Source organism: Lynx canadensis, chromosome A3 (genome assembly GCF_007474595.2).
Source record: "Lynx canadensis isolate LIC74 chromosome A3, mLynCan4.pri.v2, whole genome shotgun sequence".
NCBI classification, from domain to species: Eukaryota; Metazoa; Chordata; class Mammalia; order Carnivora; family Felidae; genus Lynx; species Lynx canadensis.
Genome location: NC_044305.1, coordinates 49,746,686 through 49,762,106, shown reverse-complemented (window position 1 = coordinate 49,762,106; position 15,421 = coordinate 49,746,686). Strand labels below are relative to the sequence as shown.

At 44.0% G+C, this 15,421-nt stretch overlaps 1 protein-coding gene across 1 annotated transcript in view; it reads left to right on the top strand.

Annotated features, from left to right (window-relative positions):
* Positions 1 to 15,421, top strand: part of ABHD12 (abhydrolase domain containing 12, lysophospholipase) — an 89,406-nt gene that overhangs the window by 56,182 nt on the left and 17,803 nt on the right. Inside the window, exons 2-4 of the mRNA XM_030310243.1 lie at positions 4,406 to 4,530; positions 12,503 to 12,608; positions 15,207 to 15,326. Coding sequence (XP_030166103.1) covers positions 4,406 to 4,530; positions 12,503 to 12,608; positions 15,207 to 15,326 — 351 coding nt within the window. The remainder of the gene's footprint in view (positions 1 to 4,405; positions 4,531 to 12,502; positions 12,609 to 15,206; positions 15,327 to 15,421) is intronic.

Below are 15,421 nucleotides of genomic sequence, written 5' to 3'. Positions count from 1 at the left end.
ATTCACTTCTTGAAAGACATCTGAGTTGGGGCTATTATGAATAGAGCTGCTATAGACATTCATGTACAAGTTCCTGCATGAAATTAAGTCTTAATTTCTTTGGAATAAATGCCCAAGAATGCAACTGATGGGCTATATCCTTTTTTTTGTTTTTTATTTGAGAGAGTGAGAGAGAGCATGAGTGGGGAAGAGAGGCAAGGGGTGGGGGGAATCCCAAGCAGGCTCCACGCTCAGTGCCAAGCTGGATGCATGGCTCAATCCGATGACCCTGGGATCACAACCTGAGCTGAAATCAAGAGTCAGACACTTAGCTGACTGAGCCACCCAGGCTCCCCTGATGGGCTATATCCTAAGTCTCTTCATTATATTTGTTTCTACAGCTCCTTTCTATTTCTTGACAAGTACTTCTGGTTATCTGTTTATGGTACTGATAATATGAGTAACCTCTAAAGACATGTATACTGAATCATTGTTCAAGCTATGGCAAAAATTTTTCCTCTTCATGAGGATGGGTGCAGCATAGAGAAAGGTGGACCTGTGTGATTACACCAGGTCACGTGCAGGTGCTAAATGAAGGTGATGCTTTCTTCAGCTGTGTGGGAAATGTTCATTCTTATCAGTAATCAAGGACAAGGAATGCTTCTAGCAAGGAGTAAGTACATTAATAGCAATACTACCAGCAATAAGTAAGGGTTGCAACTAAAGGAATTTCTGAGAAAATTAACAAAATTGTCACAAGAAGTAGGTAATAATTACTTAAGTAAAGAGATGAAGTAAATTATATCTTTTCCCCATTGTTTATATCATCCTTATTTCTTTTTGATAAATTCTTTTAACTTTATAAGGAACAGTTTCTATCTTATATAAACTATTCCAAAATATGAGGAAGATGAAAAGCCACCATCTATGAAGAAGAACCATCCTGAAATAGCACAGAAAATACAATGTTGATTTTACTAATGAATAGGAATACTTTTTTAGGTGAACTGATATATCAAAACAGCAGTCTGCTAGTGTCCTGGGCAATATTGTTGGGCTTCTTTCACTCAGTATAATTATTTTGAGATTCATCCATGTGGTTGCATGTTATCAATAGTTAGCTCCTTTTATTGTGTGTGTAGTGTTCCATTCTAAGAACAAACTATGGTTTGTTTATCCATTCACCCGTTGATAGACATTTGCATTATTTCAGTGGTTGTTTTGAGTAAAACTTCTGTGAATGTTTTTTTTATCAAGTCTTTGTGTGGGCATATGCTTTCCTTTCACTGAGGACATAAAATTACGAGCTACGTGAATACCTTACAGTTGAGCAGATTTATGCAGGCTCTGGAGGCTGAGTGAACAAATTGTGTGAGGGACATAGGAATCGCCAATGTGGCTGAAGCAGAGGACCCAAGCGTGAACTTTGCATCTGGTGTTTGATGGCTGTGCATTTGATTGCAGGCTATTTTCTTTGTTATGGGCTCTCCATTTTCTCTCAGAATGAAGTCCTGAATTCTTCTTGGCCTCTTTGGACCTCTCACATTGTGCCCAACCTTCCTTTTCAGGGTCCTTAACTATGCCCACTATGTTCTTTCCTTTAATGAGAATAAGAAGATGGTGATAACAGCTTAGCTATATTGTGGACCTGGGACTCAGGTATGCAGTCTACATGTATTATTGTGTAATCCTTCCAGGAGCCTCATGAAGGAGGTACCATTTTTATGCCTTTCGTGCAGGGAGGAAACCACAGCTCAGAGATGTTAAATAACTTGTCCAGGATTGCACAGCTATTAAGTGCTAGGTTGGATGTTGGACTAGATCATCTGACTTCAGAGCCAGCACCTTTAACCACAATGTTGTACACCCATCATCACTGAAAGGACATATTGTGAATGGAATTTAAGACGCCATTTAAACTGTTCTTCCACATCATCTAGTTAATTCCTATATTCCTAACTTAAGTGTTTCCTCCCAGTGGCCCAGTGGCAGCCCAGACTGGGTTGGATCACCTTGCACCAGGTGCCTGTCTCAGATCTCTGTGTCTGTCCAGCTGAGCTGGGAGTGCAGCATGGATATAGATGCCCTCCTTTGCTGCCCTTAGTATCTACTGTCCAAAGAGTGCTAGGTACTCAGTAATAGCATTGATTAAACCAGTTGAATGAGTGAATGAAATTTATTATCAGATATGCATGTTTGTCATCAGCTTTATTGAGATATTATTTACACATACAGATGTGTAACCACAATCAAGATAAAATTATTTCAATCACTCTAAAAGTTCCCTGTGCCCCTTGCAATCTCCCAGCTACCACTGTTCTGTTTTTCTGTCCCTATAGTTATGCCTCTTCTAGAATTGTTTTAAAGTTTATTTATTGAGAGGGAGAGAAAGTGAGTACTAGTGGGGGAGGGGGAGGGGCAGAGAAGAGGGAGAGAGAATCCCAAGCAGGCTTCACACTGCCAGTGCAGAGCCCAATGCAGGGCTCGAACCCATGAACCACAAGATTATGACCTGAGCCCAAATCAAGAGTCGGATGCTTATTGAGCCACTCAGGCAGCCCTAGAATGTTTTTTTAAGCAATCTCTATACCCAGCATGGGGCTTGAACTCATGACCCCTACTAGATCAAGAGTCCCACACTGTTCTGACTGAGCCAGCTAGGTACCTCTCCCTTCTAGAATTTTAGACAAATGGAATTATACAGAATGTAGTCTTTTTTGTCTGTCTTATTTAACTTAGCAGAATGCTTTTGAGATGCATCTGTGTTACTGCATGTGTCAGCAGTTCCAGGTATATATTTAAAACCACCTTACATAGTTATTTTGGTAACAGTCCAGAGATAAACAGCCCCACTAAGGTTTGGCCTTGGTTTGTAAGAACAGCAGTTCCCAAGGGTGCTCCGCAAGATCCTTTAAGAATGTCCACAAAGCCAAAATGATTTTCATAATAACCCTAAGATGTTATTTGCATTTTTCACTCATTATCTGAGTTTTCCAGATGCTGCATGATGTGTGGTATCATCTGTAGATTGGTTGCAGAAACAGATGGAATCCATCTGTCTTCTATTAAGTTGTCTGGCTTAAATTTGTAAAAATGTTAATGCTACTCTTCTCACTAAAAGTTTTTGTATTGGAAAATATAATATTTTATTAAAAATGTTAATTATATTAACATGTAATAGATTTCTTGTTAGATACATGAATAGATTTTCTTTTAATTTGAGATAGTATGCATGGATGGGGTGGGGGCAGAGGGAGAGGGAAAGAGAGAATCCTGAGCAGGCTCCATGCCCAGCACAGAACCCGAAGCGGGGCTCGATCTTACAACTACAAGATCATGACCCAAGCTGAAATCAAGAGTTGGACATTTAACCTCCTGAGCCACCCAGGCACCCTCCTCATGAGATGACTTCTCATATGACAAATAGTAATAAATATAAGTCATGTAAACAGAAGCTCTTTGGGGGCTTCAGGTTTTTAGTTGTTGAGAAACCCTTACTCCAAGAAGTTTAGAATCTCTAGAGTAGGGACATTTTTGAAAAGGCATCGGGAACAGGATGAGGAAGTCTTGGAACTGAGTGGGCTTAGAAGAGGTCTGGAGACCTGGCTCATGGTGCCTGGAGAAGGGGTCTCCATCAGGTGGTGCCACATAGAACGTGGGCTGGAATGTAGGGACAGGCAGTGTTAGCCACAGTCTTGTTGTCAGCCTCCTGCTCCCTCCCTGGACCTGGTTGGGCAGGTTCTGTTGATGTTCTTGCTTCCTACGAGGAGCCATTGGGCAGCCCACACCTGTGGCTGGCTTGCAGGACGGTGATCATGCGGCCTCGAGATGGCCACTCCTGAAATGAAGCTGCAGCTACGATTGGACTTCAGGTTTGGCACTTGCTAAGGATCTGATGTCTGTGCTGTATTCTGATCCCAGGGCAAGCATAGGAAATCATCAGGACCTTTCATTGGTTTTCAGGAGAAAATACCCTAACCATCTCTCTGCAATAGAGTTCTAAGCTCAGATTGAAAGACTGTCTAAAATAATTATTATTTTAAAAAAAAATTTTTTTAATGTTTATTTATTTTTGAGACAGAGAGAGACAGAGCATGAATGGGGAAGGGTCAGAGAGAGGGAGACACAGAATCTGAAACAGGCTCCAGGCTCCGAGCTGTCAGCACAGAGCCCGACGCGGGGCTCGAACTCACAGACCACGAGATCACGACCTGAGCCGAAGTCGGCCGCTTAATCGACTGAGCCACCCAGGCATCCCTAAAATAATTATTTTAACAAAAGCAGGTGGGAGGCTAGTCTTCTTACTGGCAAAATTCTTGTGGGGAAAGCTACGTGTGGATTTTAGTTAGTGATTTTGATAAAGCTGTTAATAAACAGCAAAATTGCACCTGCTGTCTTTGACCTGTTAACTGCTCTTCTCTTACAGGAGAAAGGGCCTGTGGTTCCGACTGAGGAAAATTCTTCTCTGTGTTCTGGGGTTGTATGTTGCCATTCCATTTCTCATCAAACTATGTCCTGGAATACAGGCCAAACTGATTTTCTTGAATTTTGGTAAGTACCACGTGCCCACTTTGCCTTTAATTTTAGTAAGGGTTCATTTGCATGATGATTTATATATTTGCATATCTACCACCCAGATCGAGAAATAGAAACATTTCTATTACCCAGAAAGTTCCCTGTGCCCCTTCCCGGTCACAGGCTGCTGTAGTGACTGAATTACTCTCCAGGGCTGGTATCTGTGTACACAGGTGACTTCTGCATGGGCAGAGGTCTTTCTTTAGCTGAAGTGGGTGAAAGTGTTAACAATGTGGAGAGTCTTCTGAAGCTGTTGTGTTGGAGATGCTTTGCCCCTTGTGCAGTCTAGGAGGTTAACTGTCCTTGGAAAAGATGACCACTTAAAGATGACCACCTTAAAAAAATAATTAGGACTTTTTCTGGAAAAAAAAAAAAAAACAAAAATTAGCCTGACATGCTTTGGTTTCTATGGAATTATATGCTGACTTTATGGGTGCTGTAGTCTCCTTGAGTTAACTTGGATCTTGCGTGGTTTTTATTCATGCTGTGTATTTACTTTTGCGCAAGTGGGAGGAGAAAGGACCAGAAGTATCAAGTTTAGGAAACAGAAGGCAGAGGGCTCCCAAGTACATAATTGCTGGGAATAATCCTCTCCAGGAGCATCATTTTACACCTACAAGATGAGGCTAGGAAGGAAGAGGTTGGGTCTGTGGGTATTAGAATTTGAGGATAGAACTTGATGCTTGGTACACAGCAGGTGCTCTGTAAGTGATGGCCTTCAGCTCAGGTGTAGGTGGCACAAACCAGTCAAGGCAGGCTCTGTGCGTGCTTTTAGCTATGTTGGTTTGCAAAGAGTGGGTTTAAACTGTGTGTGTTTGGGAGGAGAGGCTGAGAAGCTGGGGCTGATGTCGTGGGAGGAGGCAGCAGGGTTGCTGGTAGAGTGGAGGGAGGAGGAAGCTCATGAAGATGAGGAGGAGGACAGGCAGGAGGCGTTGAGATGGCTCTTGTGTGACTGTGGCCTGAGACAAGTTCAGAGAGTGGGGTGGCACTGGGGGCAGGTGTGTCAGGACTCCAGAACTCTCTTCTATAGTAGCTCTGCAGGTGCCTGGGCATACGAGTTCAGAGTTGTTAAGCCTATAATGGATTTAATCGCAGAAACTTGGAAGTCACTGGCTAAAAGGGCATTTCTGCTCTAAAGAGGAACAGTAGGAGGAGGAAGAGAAATAGTAAGGTCAATGTTTAATACTTTGTAAATCTAAAGTAAGTTTTTTACTTGGTATCTTAAAATAAGTGTAAAATACTTGTATGCCAAGAGGCATTTGATTTTTCTAACAAACTTAGCTGAGTTTCTAGGAATTTATCTTGTCTAAGTTTTTGCCAGTGTGAGAAACACAAACTTAAAAAGAACTAACAACATAGTAAAATCAAGGGAGCTTTGATTTTTCTGACTTTAACTCTTAAATGTCCACAGTTGGTCCAGCACAGAAGAGAGTTTGAGTTTACATGTAAACATGAAGTTATAGGGCTGCATATTCCCTGATGGCAGATCTTAGGATTGAATGACTTTTCCAACTCTGTAAGCCTCTGGGTGCTTTGGGCAGGTGCCTTTGCCACATGGTGGGGTCCCAGCAAATAATTTGAATTGAATTGATTTTCTTTAAATCAGTTATTTGGGCTGCTTTAGACACAGCCCACAAATGTTGCTTGGTTGGTGGAGCAGAACTTTGGGGTTCTCGTAGGCCAGTCCTCTGCACCTCCACAAGGAGATGCTGGTCTCTTACCCTTTCCTTCCACATGTCTGCTGCATGGTAGTGAGGTCACCTCCTCTGTGGGATTGTGGGGGTCTCGAGTGTAGCCCTGCAGTGTTTTGGAAGTTTCACCCCACAGTGCTGGAGGGCTAGCGTGTTGGAGTAGCACCTCCATTTTTGTCTCCTCGAAATGTGAATCATGATCCTGTGGACTTCAATTTGGACACTAAAGGAAGTCTAACAGTCTTTTGGGCCTCAGAACCTGATTAAAGAATATATATATATTTTTTAATTTTTATTTTAGAGAGAGAGTGAGCATGTGAGTGGGGAGAGGGGCAGAGGGAGAGAGAGTGAATCTTAAGCAGCCTCCATGATCCGCACAGAGCCTTGACACAGAGCTCCATCCCATGACCCTGAGATCATGACCTGAGCCGAAATTAGAGTTGGACACTCAACCGACTGAGCCACCCAGGCACCTCAAGAATATATTCTTAACTTCACGCCAAATCTATCTGAAATCAAATTCATAAATCAGATAAATAAACTTTAGAAAAAGCTTAGCTCCTATGGTTTCAGGCATTATTCTACTTTGAATATATTTCATAAGCAAAAAATATATGATCATTCCAAAAACAAAATTAACTGCAAAGCCCTGAATGGTAATAAAAGAAGAAAAAGAAAATCATTCTGAGAAAATTGTTAACTTTGTTGCTTATATATTTCCTGCTGGTCTCTTTTGTCTGAGTCTCTACACATAAATATAAATATATGTGCTTTTCATACTCAGGTTCAAAAGTATGATTCCATCTCAGTGATGTTGGGTGATACCCAGTATTTGTGGTCTTGAAGTCTAGATAACTTTTTTGTTGTTAAACTGAAGTATAGTTGGCATATAGTATTACATTAGTTTCAGGTGTATAACACAGAGCTTCAACAATTATATGCATTCTCGGGGCTCCTCACAATAAGTGTAGTTACCATCTGTCAGTATACTAATTTGCTACAATATTATAGACTGTATTCCCTGTGCTGTACTTTTTATCTTCATGATATATGTATTTAACTAGAAGTTTGTACCTCTTCATCCCCTTCCCCTATTTTGCCCGTCTTCCCACCCCCTTCCCCTCTGGCAACCACCAGTTTGTTCTCTGTATTTGTGGGTCTGGTTTCAGTTTTTTTGTTTGTTTGTTCTTTTGTTTTGTAGATTCCATTTGTTTTATAGATTCCACGTGTAAGTGAAATCATATGGTATCTCTCTTTCTCTGATTTATTTCACTTAGCATATACCATCTGTGTTGTCTCAAAATGGCAAGATCTCATCCTTTTTTATGGCTGTGTAATGAAATCTAGCTATCTTCTCTGCAATTCTTTTCCCCTCAGATCTAGAACTATCTCTTGGTGAAAGGAATGTTTCAGTTCAGAGGCCTGCACAGAACTGCTCCTCTGCACATTACCTTGGGCCTTTTTTTGGAAATAGGTTAGATATATAAATTATATATTTGTTTTTAAAGCAGAAGGCCAGCCAACTTGCTTTAACATTCTCTGGGACAATAATTCTTAAGCTTCCTCTTTTTCCTTCCTCTTAGCAGTCCCTGTTAACCTTGATAGCTGTCTTTCTTTTAAATTTTTTTTATTTGAGTGTAGTTGACACACAATGTTACATTAGTTTCAGGTATACAGCATAGTGACTGGATAAGTTTAAAAATTAGGCTGTGCTTACCATGAGTATATCATAAACATGATTACAGTATTATTGACTATTCCTTATGCTGTGCCTTTCATCCCTGTGACTAACTTACTGCAGAACTGGAATCCTGTACCTCCCACTCCCCTTCTCCTATTTTGCCCATCGTCCCCCCCCTCCCTGCTCCCCCACCAACACTTCTCTCTGGCAACCATCAGTTTGTTCTCTGTGTTTGTAGGTCTGATTCTGCTTATTGCTTGTTTATTCATTTCTTTTTGTTTTTGTTTTAGATTCCACATATGAATGAAATCATATGGTATTTGTCTTTCTCTGATTATTTCACTTGGCATAATACACTGTAGATCTATCCATGTTGTCACAATGGGAAGCTATGGCCCTTTTTTTTTATGTCTGAGTAATAGTCAGGTGTGTGTGTATGTGTGTGTGTGTGCACGCACACACACGCTACATTGTCCTTATTCATTTGTCTATCCGTGGACACTTGAGCTGCTTCCATAATCTGGCAATTGTAAATAATGCTGTAATAAACGTGGGGATGCATATATTTTTTTGAATTAATGGTTTTGTATTTTGGGGGTAAATATCCACACAGTATAATCATAGGATAGTTCTATTTTTAATTTTTTGGGGAACCTCCATACTATTTTCCTTTCTTACCCCTTTTCTTATTAGGGAAGCCCCTGCAGCCCACATCATGTAGTTAAAATTTGATAAAACCCAGGGCCCTCTGGCCCTCCCCTTGTTAGCACCTTGTTAGCACTCTTCCAGTGCATCAGTGACTGGGATGAAAGGTAGCCCCAATATTTAAAATGTCAGGCAGTGAAAAATGTCCATTATGGCTAAGTAGCCATAGCCTCTCACCCTATCACATATTTTCCAGATGGTCTAAAGAAGGGATAATAGATGAGGTTGTTTTCTATTCATTTATGTACTCACTGGTTATTCACTGAGCACCATTTGTGCGGGATCATGAGCATTGGTAGGTGGTTGCTGGTAAGTGACGGTGTGGCCAGGGGGCAGATAATGCAAAATGGGAAGGAAGGGTTGAAGCAGCTGGTTGGGCCCTGCTGGCCTGGACACAGCGGCCTGTGTTTTGGGTTCCTGGGCTGTGCAGTTAAGCTGTATGTGAGGCCGAACTTACATACATAGCCATGAGGAGCTCAGTCATTGTTCCTGTCCCTGTCCCAGATTCCTCACTCCTGCCCCTGCCACGCACCTTGTGCACTGCCAATGGGCCCTGTGCTGTGTCCCTGACTCAACCCTATGGAAGAAGCAGGGTCTCTGAGGGTCATATGGCCAAGGGATGTGATCACACAGGAGGTCAAAGGGTCCTGGTACTCATTTGTTCCTGGACACCAGGAGTGAGGTGTGTTCTGGCCTGGGCAGATCCCACAACCCTCCTCCTTGCACCACTTGACCTGGCCCTTTGTGGAGTTTCTGCTCACTCAGACCAGTAGTTCCCAGTGGTTCCTCTGGCCACTTACTCTCTGGAGCTCTCTGACACCCCGGACTGACCAGGGACCTTCACTCCAGAGAGGTTTACAGGTGGCATTTGCTGGACTTGGTGCATTCACTGCCTCCTTTTTCATGGGTATTTCTAAAACAGAAATAAAGGTGAACTGGAAGATAAGTTTTGGGGAATGAGGTCCTCCTGGAGTAGAATTTGGCTTCTCAGTTCCTAGATTTCTCAGGCCTGGAAGCTTTTGGGATTAGCTGCCAATCCTCATTAAACACTTTTCACAGGTAGGGGGTCCTCTCAGAGCACTGGGGAAGTTTGTAAGTGGCTTGGCCGCCTTCTCTTCCGACACAGAACCAGCCTGAGGCCTGAGAGCTGAGCCAGTGGAAGCCAAGTGCCCTCAGTCCTTGATGACACCCACTTTCTGCTTGGCATGGGAGGTGGAGGGTGGGTAATTCCAGCCTCAGGAGTGGAATTAAGACAGACTGGGTGTGGAATGGACAGTGGGCACCAGGTTCCGGTTTTCAGAGTTTTATTGAGGAAGTCATTTCACTTCACAGTTGTCAGATGATGAACTGGCCCAATAAGCTGCAGCCTTCAGTTTCCACAACATGGAACAAAGTCCCAGAATGGAGATTGCAGGAGTAGGTACCTGTGTCTGAAATAGCACAAGAAAGAGAGGTCCTTTCCAAGGGCCTTCTGGTAGGGAGGCTTCTCTGAGTCCCATTGCCAGAGTAAGATCTGAGCTCCAGAGCATGGCCACATTCATCCCTGGGGGCAGATGTAACAAATAACCACAAACTGGCTGGCTTAAAACAACAGAATTTTATTCTCTCCCAGTTCTAGAGCCTGGAAGCCTGAAATCAAGATGTCTCAGGCCCATGCTCCCTGAGACTCTGGGCACAGTCCTTCTGTGCCTCCTCCTAGCCTTTGGTGGTGGCTGGTAGTCCGTGGTATTCCTCGGCTTGTAGCTGCCTCTGTGGTCATGCGGCTGCCTCCTCCTGGTGTCTTTACACTGTCTTCCTCTGTCCTTGTCTGTGTCAGTGTCCCAATTTTCCTTTTTGATAAGGACACCACTTACACTGGATCAGGGTCCACCTCATGATCTCACTTTAGCTTAATTATCTCTGTAAAGACCCTATTTCCAAATAAAGTCGCATTCTGATGGGCTGGGGGTTGGGACTTCAGTGTATCTCTTTGGGGGGGCACTAATCAACCCCTAGAAAGGACATTAGGGCCAGTCTGTATCAGAGCCATTTCCCTTCTTCCTTCCCATCTGATTAGCCAAGAGTGTGGGCTGTGGAGTCAGGCTGCTTGGGTGCAAGTCTCAGTTCTGTGATATGTGAGCTGGTGACTTAACAAGAGCTGTAAAATGGAAGTGGTGGTATGCACATCACAGGAAGCACTACAGGAGGGTATGCGCAGTGCAGGGCTGGCATGGTGTGAACACCAGGAAGTGTGATGCTACCTCCTTTGATGGCCATTCTTCTTTTGAGAGAAAGGAATGATTAAAGTTGAAAAAATTTAGCCTGCTTCTTAGGGAAGAGATGGGTTAAGAAACTGGAGGTACAGGCAGCAGCCTTGGTGAGTGGATTTGTCTCCTTGCATGGTGTGAAATTCTCAGGGCATTTCTGGGGAAGGAGCTTGTGTGTACCCCCATGTCCTCCCGAGGGGGTATTTCATTTCTTCAGCAAATGTGTAGTGAGCTGCAGTGGGCATTTGAAGAAGTGAGAGCTAGATGTGCAGGTATGTGGCAGGAGAGCACTCAGGTTGTGAGGACAGCAAGTGCAAAGGCCCTGAGGTGGGAGATCAATGGTTGTGGCTCACAAATGGGATGATAACAGGAGATGAGCATGTTTGACTTTTGTACCATGTGGATATGTGCAGTTATGTGATGAAACTACTCTCTTCACCAAAGAAAACTGTACAGAGGTATGTGACTCCCTTATGCAAGGTGGGATTGGCTAGTCAGTACCATCCTGCTCTTTGTTGCTACCCCTTTTGGGAGTTGCCATTTTATAAAGTAAGTTGCACCTTAAGGTTTTGGGTTTTTTTTTTAAGTGTTTCAATTTTTAACTAAATATATCTTTAAAAATTGTGTTCGCCACAAGAAGTAAAAGTACAACAGTATATAAAGGAAAAATTAAATATCCCCTATCTGCCCTGTGCATGTGCTCATGTGCACACACACACACTCTTCACTAACAGCCTGGCCTGTGTCTTCCTGTATTTCTTTACAAGTCACATGTGGGTGGTGGTGGTGTGATGTTGCTTGCTTGTCTTTACAATGGCAGTGTAGGACTGTGCAGTATACATGTCATCTCTCTCCTTCCCTGCTCTTCTACCTGTAGTTCGCGGACATTCCTCCAGGTCAGTGGGTCTTGACTGGTCTCCAGCTAAAGGCTCCCAGATTTTCCTTAGTGTGGGTGCCCCACAGAATCCTGTCCTCTTGGCAGGCGACCTATAAAATCTAGGGCTTCTGCTGTACAGTTCCACTCAGCGTCACTCAACTCTGGATGGACTCTGTGGATTCCCTGCGCCCATACCTTATCTTCCACTGGCCTGTCGGCATGAAGTGACGGATTTAGAAACTTTGGGACCCCACTTGACTGACTCATACCCACAATCACTTGGTCACTGAGTGCTGTGGCCCCAGCTCCAGAACACTCCATCTGCCTGTCACTTTTCCCACAGTCCCTTCCACCAGCACCCTGACTCCAGCCTTCAGTTGCGGCTTAGCCAGTCCTGGCTGGCCTCCCCATCTCCAGCCTCTCTCAGGGCCACAATGTCCCTGAGGCTCTTCGGGGATCTTGCGTTCCCTCACTTGTATCTTCTCACCTTGAACAACCATCAAAGGACCATCACTACTCAGACCTCGTCCTTGCTGGAGGATGTGCAGGTGTGCTTGCAGTATTCCAGCACCCTCTCTCTCAGCTCTGCATCTGAGGCTGGAGGGCCCTGTGCACCTGGCATTCTTGCTTTGGAAAAGACTTTGCGCTTCTTAAGAGCTTTGCCTCTGCTGTATGTGTGTGCACGTGTGTGCGTGTGTGTCCATCTGCCCCCACTAATCCTGGTTTCCATCTCTTTGTCCCCCCACAGTGAGGGTTCCCTATTTCATTGACTTGAAAAAACCGCAGGATCAAGGTTTGAATCACACGTGTAATTACTACCTCCAGCCAGAGGAAGACGTGACCATTGGAGTCTGGTGAGTGCTGGGCAGTGTGGCCAATGTCGTCCAAAACGATTGTACATCCATTTTTATCTTCACCCTCCTCTGTTTCCAAAGCAGAGATCTTGGCTAAATTTGATCCTAATGGATGGAACACGATGAGATGGCACCAAATTCTGTTCTGAGATTTTCAAATAGCGAAGGCTTTGTGAACCAGGCTGTTTGTTGCAGAGAACTTTATTTCCAGGGGGAAAAAGGAGAGTATGAGTATGGAATCATGACCGCAGGTTCGAAATGCACCCTTTGTTCTCAGAGAAGGGAGCATCTAAACATTGGAGATAGCTGGATTTCTTTCATGTGCAGCACTCCCAGCAGTTGATAATGATGGTGTTTGCTATCTTCCTCATATTTACTTTTTTGAGCCACAAATTTAAATTGGATGTAAGCTCTGTGACTTCTCTGTGACTCCTTGGAATTTATTTTCATGTTTTTTTCGCTGTGGAAAAGTGGGTGTTTCTGAACAACTAAATTAAAATTGACCAATTTTCTGTGGTGTTTTCCTTTTTCTCTCAGAAGCAGCTCAGCATCACTGCCCCTTTATGTGGCTGGGTTTCCCTTTCAGTAGCCATAATGTCTCTCTCTGCTGTCACAGAAAACTGCTGTGTATGTGAGATGCTTCTAAACAAAATGCTGTGGGTGGCTTCCCAGTGTGGGCTGTGGGGAAGTTCAGGCATTTCTAATGGTCCTGGGTAAAGAATATAAAATAGGAAGGGAGATTATTGTTCTAGGAGTTGATGCTGGCACTAGTCTTTTGTTATTGCTGGTTTAATTTAATCTTGCATTTGCTGACCAATGTGTATGCATGGGACACTTTGCTCTTCTGTCTTCAGTCAGAAGCTTGGCGTGTTTTGCTCAGAGCTCTTTGGTGAGGGAATTAGTCAGCCCTCCTGCTGGTTAGTGTGGTCTGTGCTTTGAGACACAGGGAGTTAGTGGGGACCTCTTCCTCAGGTAGGGCAGTTATATAGCAGGAGGGGTGTTTGTGGTGCTGATAGGCTGAAAGCTCTCACAGCAGTCACACAAGAAGGTTGTACTTAGTGACAACAATGGTGAGACCAAGGGTAGTGACAGCCAGGCTGTATGCTGCTGGGACCCTGCTGCCTGCCCACGTCTGCACCCTGTGTTTTCATGAGGACTGTGTGGGCCCTCGGGTGGCAGTAGGCTTGTTCTCAGTTGCTTGTCTATGGGCATAAACTCTCTACCTGGCAGAGGGCAGGAGAGCCCTGGGAAAATAGGGTCCCTTCCCTCTGACTGTGACCTTCCCTGGCCTTTAGGAGCCTCCGGTTTGGAGTAGGCTGCTTCCCAGAAGTGAATCAGCTTCAAGCACCTTTATTTTTTGTATTTAATTTTGTTTTAGTTTGTTTATTTAGAGAGAGACAGACACAGCATGAGTGGAGGAGGGGCAGAGAGAGTGGGGGTAGAGAGAGAATCCCAAGCAGGCTCCATGCTGCCAGTGCAGAGTCCAATACAGGGCTCAAACTCATGGAACTGTGAGATCATGACCTGAGCCAAAACCAAGAGTCGGACACTTAACCAACTGAGCCATCCAGGTGTTCTCCAGCACCTTTAAAATGTGCCTTTCCATCCCATGGATTTGTAATTGCCAGAGAGTGATAATTATGGTCAGAATCACCCAAAATGCAAGCCTCTGGAATGAACGAAAGAAATGTTAGAAATTAAATACTAATACTTAAGAGCTAGAAAATTTAAAAAATGGCCATTTAATACTTTCAAACATTCTTGCTAATAAATGTATGTTTTACAGACCCTCCTCTGTGATTAACAGTATTTGTTGTGGACTGACTTCAGATTAACCGGAGCATCTCCCTGGAGGACAGTTCTGGCCAGAGAGACCGAGCCCACCTGCCTGGCCAGGTGTGGGATGAGTCAGGCTTATTGCCAGTTCATCCACACAGCATGTCAGCCTGCAGCATCTCCTCCTACAGAGATGGGTCTGCTCCCAGATGCCTTGTGAGCAGGCCCTTGAATGTGTTGTGCATTAGAAAGGGTGCTTTAAGGATGGCCAGGCTTCTAGTCCAGCTCATAAAGATCAGTGTTGCTGAATTAGCACCCATGATAGCATGAACTATCTTAAGTACGTTGTGAGTTAAATTGTGTACAGTTTAAAAATATAGGTATGTATGAACATTAAAAAACTTTTTTTTTTTAAGTATAGGTATGTATAAGAGAAAATGATGTTACTTGGCTAGTACTTATTAAGTGCTCATTCTGTGTAAGGCCCAGGTGAAGGCCTGGTGACTGAGCCAGAATAGATTGTACCTTACAGAACTCCAGTTCACACGCGAGAAACCCTACCTCATACTCGCCCCTGTCCCACGCAACTGCTACCAGAGGGAGCTTCTGTGGCCCAGAGGGGGCCCAGGTGCAAGTCAGGAAATCTGTCAGAAACCATCCCTGTAGCTTGAAGCTCTGTAGTTATTTCTCCTTGTGATGAGGGCAGTTTGTCTCTCCAGCCCTTCTGTCCTGTTCTCTGCTCACTTGTGACTCTATTCCTCCATCATTCTATCAACAATTGCCATCATTTGATTATGTCACTCTGCTCTGCTTCTGTTTCAGGCACACTGTCCCTGCCGTCTGGTGGAAGGACGCCCAAGGAAAGGACCAGATGTGGTATGAGGATGTCTTGGCTACCAGCCACCCTATCATCCTGTACCTGCACGGAAATGCAGGCACCAGGTGAGGAAGAGGAGCCCACGCAGTATGTCTTCTCTGATTGCTGACTCCTTTATGAGGTGGGAAGGTCCTGGCCCAGTTGGTTCTACTGATCCACT